The sequence below is a fragment of the Cydia strobilella genome, chromosome Z, assembly GCF_947568885.1.
Source record: "Cydia strobilella chromosome Z, ilCydStro3.1, whole genome shotgun sequence".
NCBI classification, from domain to species: Eukaryota; Metazoa; Arthropoda; class Insecta; order Lepidoptera; family Tortricidae; genus Cydia; species Cydia strobilella.
In genome coordinates this window covers 33,805,704-33,823,083 of record NC_086068.1, presented here as the reverse complement: position 1 = coordinate 33,823,083, position 17,380 = coordinate 33,805,704, and the positions used below count along the sequence as shown (strand labels likewise).

General features: G+C 37.5%; 1 protein-coding gene across 1 annotated transcript in view; it reads left to right on the top strand.

Annotated features, from left to right (window-relative positions):
- The first annotated feature begins 5,751 nt into the window (after nucleotides 1–5,751).
- Nucleotides 5,752–17,380, top strand: part of LOC134754791 (solute carrier family 22 member 3-like) — a 59,867-nt gene continuing 48,238 nt past the window's right edge. The window contains exons 1-7 of the mRNA XM_063691157.1: nucleotides 5,752–5,775; nucleotides 5,881–6,101; nucleotides 10,287–10,473; nucleotides 11,696–11,825; nucleotides 14,470–14,598; nucleotides 15,865–16,057; nucleotides 16,303–16,408. Of these exons, the coding sequence (XP_063547227.1) occupies nucleotides 5,752–5,775; nucleotides 5,881–6,101; nucleotides 10,287–10,473; nucleotides 11,696–11,825; nucleotides 14,470–14,598; nucleotides 15,865–16,057; nucleotides 16,303–16,408 (990 nt within the window). The remainder of the gene's footprint in view (nucleotides 5,776–5,880; nucleotides 6,102–10,286; nucleotides 10,474–11,695; nucleotides 11,826–14,469; nucleotides 14,599–15,864; nucleotides 16,058–16,302; nucleotides 16,409–17,380) is intronic.

Here is a 17,380-nt window from a genome sequence, read left to right as displayed (position 1 = left end):
CCATAAGAAACGTTAGATTTTTTATAATGATGTTAAATATAATTCTGAACACACAAGTTGAGTCGATGCAATTTCAAAACGCATCGTTGACATTTCATACGTCAGAACAGAAATGTCAACATTGTCAATAAAATTTTTACTGTTTTTCTCACTGACTCACGTAAAAATCTGAATTTCTAGTGTTTTCTGTTATAATATCGTAAAAAAATTAGTGATTCCAGTGATGAAGATGATCTAACGCCTGTGGATGTTGCACTTTCCTCGCTATAGTGAGGGGAAAAGTTTTGTGTTACACACGGGTGCAAATGTATTTTACTTCTCGTGTGTTGAAACACTCGTACGCTCAGGATTCTATTTTAGAACCACTCGCTTCGCTCGTGGTTCAACTATAGAATCCTTTCGCTTGCTCGTGTTTCAATTCCACACTCGCGGGTAAAATACAACTTTGCACCCTTGTATAACAAATAACTATTTCATAACACAAGAAAAGTAATTTCAGCGTTTTGAAAATGCATCCTTCTATTAAAAAAAGGTTGTAAGTTTGTAACGGGAACGAGTGAGTAGGGACTTAAAATTAGTAGATAGGAAGAGAAAATATTTGAAAGTACGAAAAATAATTATAGAACTTTTGTAAATTTAGCCCCTAATAAGGTTAAAAATGGGTTGAAACTGCATGTTCAGGAAATAAATCCACGCAGACGAAGTCGTGGGCAACAGCTAGTTATCACATAAGAGTAACATGAGATTACACTAAAGATACCTTTCTTATAAATAAAAGAAAAATTGGTGAAATCGGTTTACATGATAAAGAATCATCTCATCCCTGAAAAACCAACATATGTAGTACACACATTAGATCGTGCAAATTAATTCGGTGATTTGCCGATGCTGAATGTACGTACTTCTGATCAAAAGTCTTTCGTGATTCTAGTTACATGAGATAATTTAGTTTGTACGGTACACTCGGTGCGCGAGTTAAGAGGAAAAGGGACGGCCGCTTCTCCATACAAACGTAGTCCCCCTTTTCCTCTCTGGATATTGACATAATGGAAAAATAAAACAAAGTCACCCGCCCCCGCCGCGTCTGTCTGTGTCTATATATATAATGTGTATGTATGTTCGATAAACTCAAAAACTACTAAACGGATTTTCATGCGGCCTTCACCTATCAATAGAGGGATTGTTGAGGAAGGTTTAGGTCAGCCATTCTCAGTGTGCTCCGCGAACCCCCAGGCCTTAGCCTCTGTGGGGGTTCCGCGAGAAAAAGTGAAATTAAGCAGCTCTTATATCTCTGGTCTAGTTAATTAAACTGTGACGAACGATTTTTTATTTATTTGGGAGGCTCAGTATTTACTCAACTTACCCGTATTTACTCGTTTATACCCAATTTGGTGGGTTAAACTATTTAGAGTGCTGACACTGCTGACAGGGTATAGAAAACTGAAATAAAGGTGTATTTTGTACTGGATTTAGTAGTCCAATTAGTAAAAAATGTATTTTAAGAGGGAAATACATGCATTCTTAAACCACCAACGTGTGGCACATCATTAAATTGGTCTTTAAAAATAACTTCAATGTTTTCGATAAATTTAATATTTTTGGGAAAAAACCGTTTCCAAAGGCCAAAATAATGTTCATCCCTCTATAACTTTTGGCACACAGTTTAATAAAATATGAAAAAATATCGGGAGAATAGACCCTAGAAAATACTGTGAGAAAAAAAAAATACTTTAAACATGATCGGTTGGGTCATTTTAGAGTTTTCATTAAAAAACTCTTCATAAAAGGACGTAAGTGCCGCGTAAACACGTACTTTTGCGTGTACGGGGACTCAGGATTCTAAAAGGCGGACCTGTGGATTTTATTCCAGTCCTCAGTCACTTATTTTAATGGGAGAGTGGAACCCAGCGTGGAACGACGCTTTCTAAGCAGCAGTTGACCGCAACTAGATGGGTAGTAACTATATATTTAGTGTGGTTAAAATATGGTTTAATTATAGTCGTTAATTTTCAGGTTGGCCCTTTCGGTTAACTCTTTGTCTATTGTAAGTAAAACCGCACGTGCTTACCTGCAAAAAAAAGAATCCCTAACTTTGACCGCATATACTATACGGCTATGTATAGTCGTTAATTTTCAAGCTGGCCCTTGCGGCTAACTCATTGTCTATTGTAAGTAAAACCGCACGTGCTACTCACCCAATAAAAAACGGTTCGGTCAATTTAACCGGTTATTGAATTACAATTTCTATGAAACTTGCAATAAGATTTAAAATGAACTACGGAAAAATTGCGAGGCGAGGGATCCCACACCCCCCTCTACGGTTACTGAGTTTCGGCGAGTCGAACGCTACAGAACCAGTCTAAAATGCCTGCCTGCACCGTCTATGGTGTTCCGTGGGTCCCACTCAGTGACCATTTTGGCCATGGGTACTAAAATTAATAAATTGGCAACAAAAACGGAGTCTTAAATTAATCAATATGAGTTGTATTTTTATGAATTTTGGCCACATTGCCAGGAAAGACAGTGATTACCTGGAAAAGCTGGTAATGACTGGTAAAATCGAAGGCGATAAGCGGAGACGCAGGAGCCCAATGCGGTGGACAGACCAAATTCGCTCAGCCCTTGATGTAACGCTCCACGGTACCCTACACTCGGCGACATACAGAAAGAGTTGGCGGCAAATTGTCCAAGAGAAGCTAGAAGTTACCTAGAATTGACCACGACCCTCAGTGATGAGGAAACCGATGCAAGGAGGAGGAGGGGACCACATTTAATATTTACACTTTGTTTTTAAAACAAAGTATATATTTGAGGCTAATATAAATTATTGGCGCTAAAATATTAATACAGGTGACCGAAGAGCTGGCGGCTTTCTCGCACAACGTATCAGCATTGCGATACAGCGGGGAAATGCCGCCAGCATCCTTGGTACAATGCCTCAAGGGCCTATTTTAGATTTAAGCTAGTTATTAATTTCGTTTACGTAGTACCACTGTATATATCTTGTATGTAAATAAATGTTTATTTTTATACACAGCCAAAAATTTATTATTATATGCCCAATGAAAGTTCCTGTTTAATATTTTAGATTCCCGAATATTGATAAGCCTGTTTTTAAAATTAATTATTTTACACCATGCATGAAATAAAGCACCAGAAGATAAATAGAAAAACGTAGACAGCAGTTATTTTTAGACACAATTTCTATTTTAAAGCCCGTATAAAGAGTAGGTAATTTGATTGTGACGTCACATGCTAGTGTTTTATATAAATTCCTTAGTAGCAAAATCGTCTTGACAGTTCGAAAAAAGAAACTGATTTGACTAGTAGTCAAATACCCTATTATAATTATATGCCAATGACCGAACCTTTTTTGCAGGTAGTAAACCGTGTAAACCGTGTAGTAGCACGTGCCGTTTTACTTACAATAGACAAAGAGTTAATCGTAAGAACTAATACATACTATGTAACAATCGCCGCGCTATCTGATAAGAGCTATAATATTGTAAAGTATTTTCGTCGCAGTTTTATTTTAATAAACAACTGGTTAAAAACTGTATTATATGTGAAAAGTAATTAAGTAACTTTTTGAAAGTAATTAAGTACCTTTTTATTTAAAACAAAATTGTTAACTATACTTTATCATGTCTATATCCGCTAAATTCCAAGTTACCTCTCACTGATAATCACCTTTTTGCCAAAAACTAAGCGTAATAAGCTTCTTATAACATAAATATCATTAATACACGTCAACACAAGTAAATGAAAACCATTTTTTTTTTGGAGATCTAACAGCTGTGACATTAACATAAAAATTATAGTTGATACAGGAAGCCAATTATAGGAACTCACAGGTAGTGTAGTACTCAAATCTCACCATTTTAAATATTTTGTTAATAATCGTTTTTACTCACCAAAAATGAGTAAATACGAGTATTTACTGTATGCTTTGAGTAAATACCGAGTAAATACTCAGTATTTACTCACCCCTACCCATCTCTTTGGGACCGTCAAATATTTCGCATTCAAAAAGGGTTAGGTCGCCAAAAAAGTTTGAGAACCGCTGGTTTAGGTGTATAATTTGTTAAGGTTTTGTGTAACCTGTGCGAAGCGGGGGCGGGTCGCTAGTATTTTTACATAATGTTAATAATAATGTTTTTGTAGCTGTTGGTACCTACTCCTTAAAAATAGTTATTTGTTATACAAGGGTGCAAAGTTGTATTTTACCCGCGAGTGTTTAAACACACGAGAAGTAAAATACATTTGCACCCGTGTGTAACACAAAACTTTTCCCCTCACTATAGCGAGGAAAGTGCAACATCCACAGGCGTTAGATCATCTTCATCAACTGGAATCACTAATTTTTTTGCGATATTATAACAAAAAACTCTGGAAATTCTTTACTTTTACGTGAGAAGTTTTTAAGTAAAAATTTTGTTGACAATGTTGATATTTCTGACGTATGAAATGTCAATGATGCGTTTTGAAATTGCATCGACTTAACTTGTGCGTTCAGAATTATATAAAATAACATAATTATTAAAAAACAAACGTTTATTATGGAATTTTAAGGTTTATGACTTAAAATCATTAAATAAAGCTAAATCTGGTATTTTTTATTAAATTCTCAAACCATTTATTTAATGATAATTAATATCGAACGAACCATTATTATGAGCGTTTTACGTTTTGTTATCTGTCAAGCTACTTAAACACGCAGAACATGCTCCATCCAAGGTCAAATTACTTTCCCCACTAGTGGATAAAATGCGTTTTTCCCCGCTTGTTTTAAAGGATAAAAGACGGCTTTCCGAGCTAGTGAGGGGAAAATAAAATAATTTGATGTAGGTATATTAATAGCTATGCCCCTACGTCTGAGTTTTATCAATTTTTTGATTATTTTAAACATAACAAAAATAGATTTCATACAATTTTTTAATGCTTTACTCCTAATAAATCTTATAATAATTAAAAATGAAAAAAAAAACGAAAATACAGCTGTGGTTGATATACAACAAATTGTGTCAAAATATTTTCAATAAAGTTAATATCCAGAGAGGAAAATGAACACTACGTTTGTATGGCAAGGCGATTTCGCGCGCGTCCTCCACTTTCGTCTTAAACGAACCACTTAACCGTTTTCTTTCTTTTAGGTAGGAACCCTAAAAATAATAAGTTTGGTGGAAATACGAAAAAAACCGGCCATGTGAGAGTCGGACTCGCGCACGAAGGGCTCCGTTCCGTACCATTACGCAAAAAACGACAAAAAATCACTTGTTGTATTTATTATTTGTTGTTATAGCGGCAACAGAAATACATCATCTGTGAAAATTTCGACTGGTGACAGACGGACGGACGGACGGACAGACAGCGGAGTCTTAATATTAGGATCCCGTTTTTACCCTTTGGGTACGGAACCCTAAAAACGGAGATATATTTTTATAATCGAGAGAGGGATAGGACATATAGTTAGGAATTATGTTTGAGATGAGCGATACGTTTGAAGGAGTTGGTACCTGTGAAGTGAAGCACCCTAGGTAAGTAAGTACCTACTAGTCGGTAGGTCTAGGTAAAATGTAATCAGAAATGCGTCACCCTGCGACTAATTTCAAATCGATTGATTAATGGAATCTAACGTAATAATGTTTATCTTTTAATATTTTAAATTATGATAAGGAAATTATGATAACTTCATTAGCCCCTGAGCTTTTCGTTAAGACTTACATCGCAGTCGTCGTAATAACTAAAAAAATGGATTCAGACTCGAACAATAAGGTAACTAATGTTTGTTCTGAATGTTGTACCTACTCTGTACGGAGTTATAATCATCACTAATCAAGTCGGGGACAGTAATCAATTACCTATGTTGTTCATTTCTAGGAAGTTACTTCTGCAGAACCAAAAGATGTTAGTGCAGCACTTGAAGCAGTTATCAAAGATGTGGGAGACATGGGAATTTACCAGCGACTTCTCTTCGTAGGGATGCTGCCCTTCGGGGTTTTATGGGCATTTGTGTACATGAGCCACTTGTTCATCACGGCCACGCCCTCCAAGTACTGGTGCCGGGTACCTGAACTCGATGGCCTAGGATGGGAACTAAGGTAGATACAGATACACTCAGTTACATATATATCACCTTATATCACTATAGAATATCTAGCTGTTGCCCGCGACTTTTTACGCGTGGATTTGTATGTTGGTGGTTATATATGGCATATATGCATCTAGCGTATGCAGCAAAAGATGCAGTAGGGACGGTTAATCATTTGTTAATAATTACACAACGTATGAAATTTGTCCGTCATAACCTACGAAGTACCTAACTGAAAATAATTGTTCTCGATATATAATCCCTCTCACACATTTTCGTTCCCGATGCAAACTTTCAACCCTTTTTCCACCAACTTAGAGAATGAATTTTCAAACAAAACCGGTGAAATCAGTTTTCGTCTATTTTAATATAAATGCCCTTTTACCAAGTTTCAAGTTCCTAGCTTAAAAGAAAACTTGAACCACATATAAAAAAAAATCCCTTTTTAATAGGAGTTGAAGTATCAAGAACGTTGAAATAACTTTTTCATTTCTCATGCTCTGAAAGAGGGTCATTGTTGTTCTAAAAGGTGTGCAGATAATGATACGTGTCTGCAGATTGGCAGTTTACGTTCGAAGTACGTTTTTTTTTTTACGATACGCAATTGAAACTTAAATTAAATGGATTTGTTATACAATTTCCATTCTGATATTTGACTCTCCATTCTATAAATAATGATACTTTTGCCTGAATTGTTAATTGAAAGTACCCTCAAGAAGAATTACTATAAAAATGTATACTTTTTTTAATACCACGACGGTGGCAAACAAGCATACGACCCGCCTGATGGTAAGCAGTCACCGTAGCCTATGGACTTAGTCATGTTTAAAAAAACATGCATTTTACTTTCCTCGTATTCGAAATGAAGAGTAGTGTGTTTAAGAGAGTATTTCATGTCTCATGTTCTTAAAGTGGGTCGTTGGTGTTCTGCTCTAGTGCAGAATAATGGTGTACTCCTCTGCGTCCCCGTCCCAAGAGCAACGGGGTACAAACCAAATGGAAATATTGTGTCTTTATTTCGCCGCCTTGTCTTTATTTAATTGGTAATTGTTCTAATTTTACTAATCCCGCATTGAATCTTTTTTTATCAAAAATGATGTAAGTAAATTGGTAAAATAAATTATTCTTGATTTATTTTGTTGAAGAAAATATAAGATAAAACTTGCTTAGTTTATTCATTAAATGAATAATACTCTTTATTTACATACAATATATATACAGTGGTACTACGTAAACGAAATTAATAACTAGCTTAAATCTAAAACAGGCCCTTGAGGCATTGTACCAAGGATGCTGGCGGCATTTCCTCGCTGTATCGCAATGCTGATACGTTGTGCGAGGAAGCCGCCAGCTCTTCGGTCACAGAACTCACAGACGCTTCGCGATTTCTGCAAAAATTAAATTGTTATTTAATATTTAAATTATTTAAAATTCTTTTATCATGTTGCCTGAATGAGTCATGCCATTGCATATTGAGTTTTAGAACGAAAAACCGGCCAAGTGCGAGTCGGACTCGCGTTCCAAGGGTTCCGTACATTACACAATTTAAACAATGTATTTTTTATGTGAAACGTGCGTGAAATGTCTTTAAAAAACCCGTAGAGGTTGGATCAAAAACGAAATAATTAAGTCCGACTCACGCTTGACTGCACATTTCTAATAGGTTTTCCTGTGATCTATAGGTAAAGATCTATTTTTTGTATTTTTTTTTAAATTTTAGACCCAGTAGTTTCGGAGATAAAGGGGGGCGAATGGTCATTTTTTGCCTATTTTTAACCGACTTCAAGAAAGGTTCTCAATTCGGTTGTTTTTTTTTTAATGTTTGTTACTCCATAACTCCGTCATTTCTGGACCGATTTTGAAAATTCTTTTTTGATTGTAAGTATATACATACAGATTGGTCCCGTTTTTGTCAAAACGCAGTTCTGATGATGAGATCTATGAGGAATCGAGGGAACTCCTCAAATGTTAAAGGCTTACATATAGTGATTTTAGTATTTTCATCAACAAATCAAGCACTTGCATAAATGCAAGTAACATTTGATGAAGTGGAACTGCTGATGATGATTAGAACGGAACTCTTCAATGACGCATAGTTCTGATGATGGGATCCATGAGGAATCGAGGGAACTCCTCAAATGTGAAAGGCATACATATAGTGATTTTTGTATTTTCATCAACAAATCCAGCATTTCCATTTACAAAAGTGACAATTGATGAAGTGGAACTGCTAATGATGATCAGAAATAGAACTCTTCAATGACACATAGTTCACGTTAGGCGATTTGTCTTCTTCGTTATGTATCCAGACTTGGACCCGAACTCGGAACCGGACCCGGGTCTGGACATGGACTCCAACTCGGACCCGGACCTGAACCGAACTTGGACCCGGACTTGAACCCGGACCCCGACTCGGACCCGGACCCAGACCGAACTCTGACCCAAACTTGGACCCGGACAGCCGGACACGGACCCGGACCCAGACCCGAACCCAGACCCGAACCCGAAAATGCTACTAGAAAAGTGGGTTAGATGGGTGGGTGGGTTTGAACTGCGATTCTCACAGAACAGAACTGCTATCAGAAAAGAAGGTTAGGTTAGGTTAGAACTGCGACCTTTGCAGAAACGAAATGCTACTAGAAAGTGGGTGGTTATACCTCCGTTATTCTACATAATTCGGCAAAAGATGCTGTATTTTTCATTTCATCTAAGTAAACTTTCAGCGGCAGCCCCCATTGAAGTCGGTTTTTTTTTCTTAAAAATTATCTTGAATTACTTCTAAACTGTTTATCCTAAAATTATAAAAAAAATATGTTTGAGATTCTCACAATGAGCTCATTCATTTGATATGTAACACGATATAGTTTATAAAACTTTATTGTTTAATTTTCTCATTTACCCCCAAAAGTGGCCCCCATGTTTAAAATTAATTTGTTTACGTTACATGTCCGTCTTTTTTTTATTTTATTTTTATTCATGTATTTATTTAGGGACTTTTAATCATGTCCGTCTTTGGGTCACAAACTTACATACGAGTATGTATACCAAATTTCGACTTAATTGGTCCAGTAGTTTCGGAGAAAATAGGCTGTGACAGACGGACAGACAGACAGACGCACGAGAGATTCTATAAGGGTTCCGTATTTTTCCTTTTGAGGTACGGAACCCTAAAAAGTAAAAATAAAAGTTTGAAGCAATCCCGCTGATTTTCATACTGTAATTTCTGTAAAAATGCATGGCGACTTTGTGGAATTCATTCAAAATTTCTCCATGCAGTTTCGCAGCGCACTGAACCTCATTATTTCGCATGCGGCATGTTACTCATGTTAGGTTGTATTATAGTTGTAAGTCTTAACATTAATCTTTATTTTTTACTTTGTATGTTACTAACACATATATGGGTTATACATGCCTGAAATAATTTATTATTTAATTTAATTTAATAGTCCCTATTTTTTAGCCACCGTGTATAGAGTAGATATATATAAAACCCTTATATAATATTGTTAAATATTTAACACGTTCGGTCGGTGGTTGGTTTTAATTTTAATTTATTTATTTTACAATTTATGTGTGTTTACTAATATATTTTTAAGAACTGTACACTAACAAAATATGGGCCGACAGACCTGAAATAAAGATTTTCAATTTCAATTTCAATTCAATTTAACAGGCTGTGTCCCAACTGCATACACAAAAAGTGTGACTTAATAGCCTGCCTAATAAAAAACTCATACTTATATACAATTTAGCAGTGTTCTTCAAAGATTCGAGTCCCTATAACGGCTCCTCTACACGATGGCCCAGCGCTGGACCAGCGAGATAGCCATACGATGGTTGAGAGCACGCATTATGGAATGGGTCACGTGTAGATGCGTACGCACCATCGCTGGCCTACTACCTTTGTTGTGCGGATGAAAAACTTGACACCGTGGCCATCCCATCGCCATCCCGCCGCGCCATAAGCCATCCGGCACCACTACCCTCTCTACACGCTGGCTCATCTTAGTGGGCCAGCACGATGGCCCATCGTGTAGAGGAGTCATAACATAAAATATACCGACACGCGAAATTACCTGCGGTGGGTAGATGAATAGGTTCTTATTCGATAGAATTGGTAATTTTTTTAGATTGAAAATGAATTGGTAGGTTGGTAGGCATTAAGTAATATATAAACGTTAGTAGTGTTGGTCAGGCGAAATCTGTCGATTCCGGCGAGCGCGGCGGCGGGTGGGTACGAGCGGTGCGCCGTGTTCGACGCCAACTGGACCGAGGTGCTGGAGACGCTGCTGCCACCCGCGCCCGGTTCGCGCACCCTCCCCTGCCAGAATGGGTGGGAGTTCCTCTACGATGACATACCATATTCTACCGTCTCTTCTGAGGTATGTGCCTTTAAGTTCCTCTCGCTGTTAGTATGTATCTCAACCAAAAGATACGGGGTCCGTCCGGGGCTACCAAAAATCATTCTGCCCTCTTCTTGCACATTTTGTAATATAGAGAAGGTAAGTATGTACTTAGCGCTAGCTGAGTGAGTAGGGTGTGACAGTTAATTAACATTTATTTTGGTGACTGGGTTAGGTATTGATTTTTCTGCTTGTAATTTAAGACTAATGAATATCTCATAGGCTATAGTCTGCATCTTTTCAAATGACTTTTTCGTCTAAGACGGTGATCTGTTAAACAAAAGCCTTTGTTCCTTTTGTGCGTGCGGTCGCCCATTGTGTACCATTGAGTCTGAGTGCGTGCTACGGCGACGTTCACAAGGGGCGACCGCACGCACAAAAGGAACAAAGGCTTTTTCCCCTCACTAGCTCGGAAAGTTGTCGTTTATCCTTCAATACAAGCGGGGAAAAACGCGTTTTATCCACTAGTGGGGAAAGTAATTTGACCTTGGATGGAGCGTGTTTAAGTAGCTTGACAGATAACAAAACGGTAAACGCTCATGATAATGGTTCGTTCGATATTAATTATCAATAAATAAATGGTTTGAGAATCTAATAAAAAATACCAAATTTCAAGTCATAAACCTTAAAATTCCATAAGAAACGTTTGTTTTTTTATAATGATGTTAAATATAATTCTGAACGCACAAGTTGAGTCGATGCAATTTCAAAACGCATCGTTGACATTTCATACATCAGAAATGTCAACATTGTCAACAAATTTTTTACTTAAAACCTTTTCTCACCGACTCGCGTAAAAATACACAACTTCCTGAGTTTTCTGTTGTAATATCGTAAAGAAATGAGTGATTCCAGTGATGAAGATGATCTAACGCCTGTGGATGTTGCACTTTCCTCGCTATAGTGAGGTGAAAAGTTTTGTGTTACACACGGGCGCAAATGTATTTTACTTCTCGTGTGTTGAAACACTCGCTACGCTCAGGATTCTATAGGTGAACCACGAGCGAAGCGAGTTTCCCTTGCTCGTGTTTCAATTCTACACTCGCGGGTAAAATACAACTTTGCACCCTTGTATAACAAATAACTATTGTTTAACAGATTACCGTCTTAGACAAAAAAGTCATTTGAAAAGATGCAGACTATATGTTTATATTTTTACAATTTGTCTGTGATGTAAATCAATGAAGCATTGTGGTTGCAGCGCGACTGGGTGTGCAGCCGCGCGGCCCTGGTGCCGTGGTCCCAGACCATCAGCATTCTGGGCTCCATGCTGGGCGGAATACTCCTCGGATACTTCGCCGATAGATTCGGACGGATACCAGCTTTGCTCGGTCATTATTGTAACTTTCACTTAACGATTAGGAATAGTTTTTAAATTTTACTTTACGTTTACCTATAAACAGTTGCCATCAGATACTTACAATGTCAGAGCAGCCAAGGTACTTAAAAATATCAGGACATGCACTTTAACGTCTTGATAATGGCTTTATTCAGATACTAGCGACCCGCCCCGGCTTCGCAGGGGTAGTTCAACTAATTTAAAAATGAAAAAAAAAAATGAAAATATTTATTGGTAACAATTGTTACATGTCGTTTTTTTAGTAGGTTACATAAATCAAATTAATTATTAAAATTATCAATATTCAAATTATTAACAAAATTATAATTATCAGTATATCAATTATTAGTAACATCTAACAGCTCTAGCCTGTATTAGTTATTAAAGCACTAGTGGCATGTCGAAAAACACAAAACCTTTACAAATTATACATATAAATAAATCTTCCTCTTGAATCACTCTATCTACTAAAAAAAACCGCATCAAAATCCGTTGCGTAGTTATAAAGATGTAAGCATACATAGGGTCAGACATACAGACAGCGGAAAGCGACTTTGTTTTATACTTACTATGTAGTGAAGGTAAACACCGCTGCGAGATATTTGATGGCGACTCTACATATGGTAAACTTCAAGAATACTGAGGTTGAGGGTGACTTCTACGTGGAAGATGTTGCGAGCGGAGCGGGGCGGGAGCTAAATATAGTCTCATGTATTTTAGGGTTACGCACCCTAAAGCTCATTTCCGCCTGTCGGCGCCGGTCAGCGAGCTCTACAAATTTTATACATAGATAGTAGAGGTAGACAGTTGAAATCTCCTCCGAGTGTATTTTATACATAGATAGTAGAGGTAGACAGTTGAAATCTCCTCCGAGTGTATTTTATACATAGATAGTAGAGGTAGACAGTTGAAATCTCCTCCGAGTGTATTTTATACATAGATAGTAGAGGTAGACAGTTGAAATCTCCTCCGAGTGTATTTTATACATAGATAGTAGAGGTAGACAGTTGAAATCTCCTCCGAGTGTATTTTATACATAGATAGTAGAGGTAGACAGTTGAAATCTCCTCCGAGTGTATTTTATACATAGATAGTAGAGGTAGACAGTTGAAATCTTCTACGAGTGTATTTTATACATAGATAGTAGAGGTAGACAGTTGAAATCTCCTCCGAGTGTATTTTATACATAGATAGTAGAGGTAGACAGTTGAAATTTCCTCCGAGTGTATTTTATACATAGATAGTAGAGGTAGACAGTTTAAATCTCCTCCGTGTATTTTATACATAGATAGTAGAGGTAGACAGTTGAAATCTCCTCCGTGTATTTTATACATAGATAGTAGAGGTAGACAGTTGAAATTTCCTCCGAGTGTATTTTATACATAGATAGTAGAGGTAGACAGTTGAAATCTCCTCCGTGTATTTTATACATAGATAGTAGAGGTAGACAGTTGAAATCTCCTCCGAGTGTATTTTATACATAGATAGTAGAGGTAGACAGTTGAAATCTCCTCCGTGTATTTTATACATAGATAGTAGAGGTAGACAGTTGAAATCTCCTCCGAGTGTATTTTATACATAGATAGTAGAGGTAGACAGTTGAAATCTTCTACGAGTGTATTTTATACATAGATAGTAGAGGTAGACAGTTGAAATTTCCTCCGAGTGTATTTTATACATAGATAGTAGAGGTAGACAGTTGAAATCTCCTCCGAGTGTATTTTATACATAGATAGTAGAGGTAGACAGTTGAAATCTCCTCCGAGTGTATTTTATACATAGATAGTAGAGGTAGACAGTTGAAATCTCCTCCGAGTGTATTTTATACATAGATAGTAGAGGTAGACAGTTGAAATCTCCTCCGTGTATTTTATACATAGATAGTAGAGGTAGACAGTTGAAATCTCCTCCGAGTGTATTTTATACATAGATAGTAGAGGTAGACAGTTGAAATCTCCTCCGAGTGTATTTTATACATAGATAGTAGAGGTAGACAGTTGAAATCTCCTCCGAGTGTATTTTATACATAGATAGTAGAGGTAGACAGTTGAAATCTCCTCCGTGTATTTTATACATAGATAGTAGAGGTAGACAGTTGAAATCTCCTCCGAGTGTATTTTATACATAGATAGTAGAGGTAGACAGTTGAAATCTTCTACGAGTGTATTTTATACATAGATAGTAGAGGTAGACAGTTGAAATTTCCTCCGAGTGTATTTTATACATAGATAGTAGAGGTAGACAGTTGAAATCTCCTCCGAGTGTATTTTATACATAGATAGTAGAGGTAGACAGTTGAAATCTCCTCCGAGTGTATTTTATGGTGTTTTTACTTATTTATTACCTCTTTTGGAGAAGGGAATTGGGGATTGTCATTTTTTTATGATATAGGAGGCAAACGAGCAGACGAATCACCTGATGGTAAGCGATTACCGTCACCCATAGACACCCACAACACCAGAGGGGTTGTAAGTGCGTTCCCGGTATTTAAGTTGAGAAGAAGATAAGAAGGTTTAAAGGTCTGGTTTTAAGTACCTAATTCTATTAAATTACTTATGTTTTGTTTAGTTTTCTTTCCAAATTTCTAATAGAAGTTTACACGTGTTTACAGTGTATGTTTATGTGTATGTTTACAGTTTCTAACATTCTCGGCTGTGTCGGCGGCGTGGCCATGACCTTTACTACCGGTTTTTGGGATTTCTCCGTGTGCCGCTTCCTGGTTGGGATGTCTTGTGACGGCTGTTTTCTATTTATATATATCCTCGGTAAGTAAGGAGAATTAAACAAATGTCAACACTTCATGCAAGTCATATATGTGAGATATAGGTAGTACCTAACCTACTCCTCAGTTTAATTACCATGTCTAATCAATATATTGTACGATGTGTATGAGAGTACAAATATTATAATTTATATGTACCTAGGTACTTAGCATAATTTTATGTGTAGGTACGAGTACGTGTTACGACATTACGTGTTAATGTGCGAGTCGAACCATAAATCTGACACGTTCGCATACATAGTGAGATCATTAATGAATTGGACAACAAATCTTTAAAAAATCAACACGTTTAGGTACCTGCCTACTTGCTTCTATCGCTAATCGCCCTATCTTTATTTATACCCACATTAATACAGAGCTTTTCATCACAGTACCGTGGTACGACATTTTACAAGCATCCATTATTTTTTAATATAATATTATCCATCTGGCTGAACTGTGTTAATCGTAACTCGAGTGAGTACCAATTGCACTTCTTGTAGGTTTCTTATGTACGTACAATAAAGTAGCCCCACCACCATACCTAGATTATTCTGTAAGAAAACTTAGAAATTACTGATATTCCAGTTTGTTTTCCTGAGATTTTCCGCCATTCGAAATTCATTGGGCATATTTTGCGTGAGCGCATTATTAGCGCTACTCTAACTACCACAGCTTCAAAAAGCCTAGCAACGCTTTGAGCTTGCTTAGTGCTCCGTGTAAGTTGTTGCTCGGAGACGATAGGTGTTCACCCTGGCTACTTATCCCTTATACGTTAACCTTTTCCCGAATTTAGTTAGTGGCAATACAATTTGATGTATCGCTGGAATTCTACCGGTGGATCAGGGTGCCTAGCCAAGGTGACAATCGTTTGCGCTACGATAACCAAACGCTTTGTGTCTCTCTATCCTCTATCACTGTTCCATATTAGTGCGGCAGTGATAGTTGCGTTTCGTTCGCTACGGAGCGTAAGCGATGCATGTTGGCTACGAACCCAGCACGTATGCGTAAATAATTCCTAACTATTTGATCTATATTCGCTTCATTATTATTCACAACGGCAGGACGCGTAAAATAAGTTTTAAATTTACTGACGTTTCGAGGACGGCATTGTCCGTGTGGTCTCGTCGGAGGTAAATTTAAAACTTATTATACGCGATTAAGTCCCGCCGTTGTGAATAATAATGAGTAAGAATCGTGAAAGTTTAGATCATTTGCTTCATTTTTAATTGTTTGAAAGTACAGTAAGAAGTTGGTGATTTTTTTGCAGCTTTGGAGTACGTTGGCGTAAAGCATCGGTCGTGGGTGGCCAACATGTCGATCGCGCTGTACTTCGGCGGCGGCTGCGTAGTGTTGCCGTGGCTGGCGCTGTGGTTCAGCGACTGGAAGACCTTCATTCTGGTCACCTCGCTGCCCATGCTGGTTGCGCTGGTTACTCCCTTCCTGGTCCCGGAGAGTGTTGGGTAAGACCAAAGAGAATATACAGGATAGAGGGTTACTGTCATAAGTGTCATAGTAAATTTTGTAGTCACAGTAAATTTACTGCCATCTATCGACACACAATTAAGACTAAAAATGAAAATGTATAAAAATACCAAAAAAATGATATATCACGTTGTATGTTGTACACTTGTATAGGTAGTATACTTACCTTGAGTAGTTGTTAGGTTCGTTTTCGTAGGTGTTTCAATAAGCAGCATTATTTCAGGTGGTTGGTATCCAAAGGGCGAGTTGATGAAGCTGTCAAAATAGTTCATACATTTGAAAGGGTCAACAAAACTAAAATTTCTCAAGAGGTTCTCGATGAATTTATAGTAAGTAACATTTTAAGTAAGGTAATAATTGAGAGCAGTAAGTAGGCCTCATACACCGTGTAGTGTAGGTAGTCATACTCATTCCCAGACATAGTTCCAGTTCCACTCCCAGACCAGACCGGCCATATCCGCCAGCCATGTCGTCGATAGTCGCTGTGCCAATCTCAGTCGGAACTCGGAGCACGGTCACTCCGAGTTGAAAACGAAACCACAGTTGGCTGAATGCAACTGTCTCAAATTGGTAATACTAATTAAACACCGCACTTTGAAATGCCACTATAATTTCAAAGTTATTCAGTAATTTATTGCTTTCATTGGTAAGTAAGTACATTAGGTAGTGCGGTGCTGCGCGACGCAGTAGCGCCGGTGATCATCATAAGGTACCTTTACCCGTGGAACGACACATTTTGTCTTACTCTCGCAGTAAAATCGAATTTTCCTCACTGTTTTTAAGCATTAAAGCACCTTTGTTTGAGCTGCTAAGGTGAATGCACGTAAACATAAAGAGTGCATTAATTAATAGTAAGAAAATTCACTTCAGGTAAGTTCGTTTAATCCTGTCATTATATTCGTATTTAGTCCTAGATAATTTAACAGTGTAGATGTATAGAGGCAAAATTAAAAAAATATTTGCATAGAGGAAATCAAAACTATATTCTTCAAAAACATAACATCATAACTCTTCTAAGACTTCTGTTTAAGTCATGGTCTCAACTGATTTAATACGAATCTGTCCTGGCCCGCCTAAAGGATCCAACCCGGCTCTTCAGGATGACACCAACCGCTGCCTGAGCAGGCCATTTACTGCATGTCAACTCCAAACTGCCATTAAAAACCTGAAAAGCGGGAAGGCGTCTGGCATGGACGACCTCACAGTGGAACAAATTAAGCACTTCGGACCTGTGGCAACTTCTTGGCTTCTGGCTCTCTTTAACGATTGTCTGGTGTCGCTCAGCATACCTAAAGTGTGGC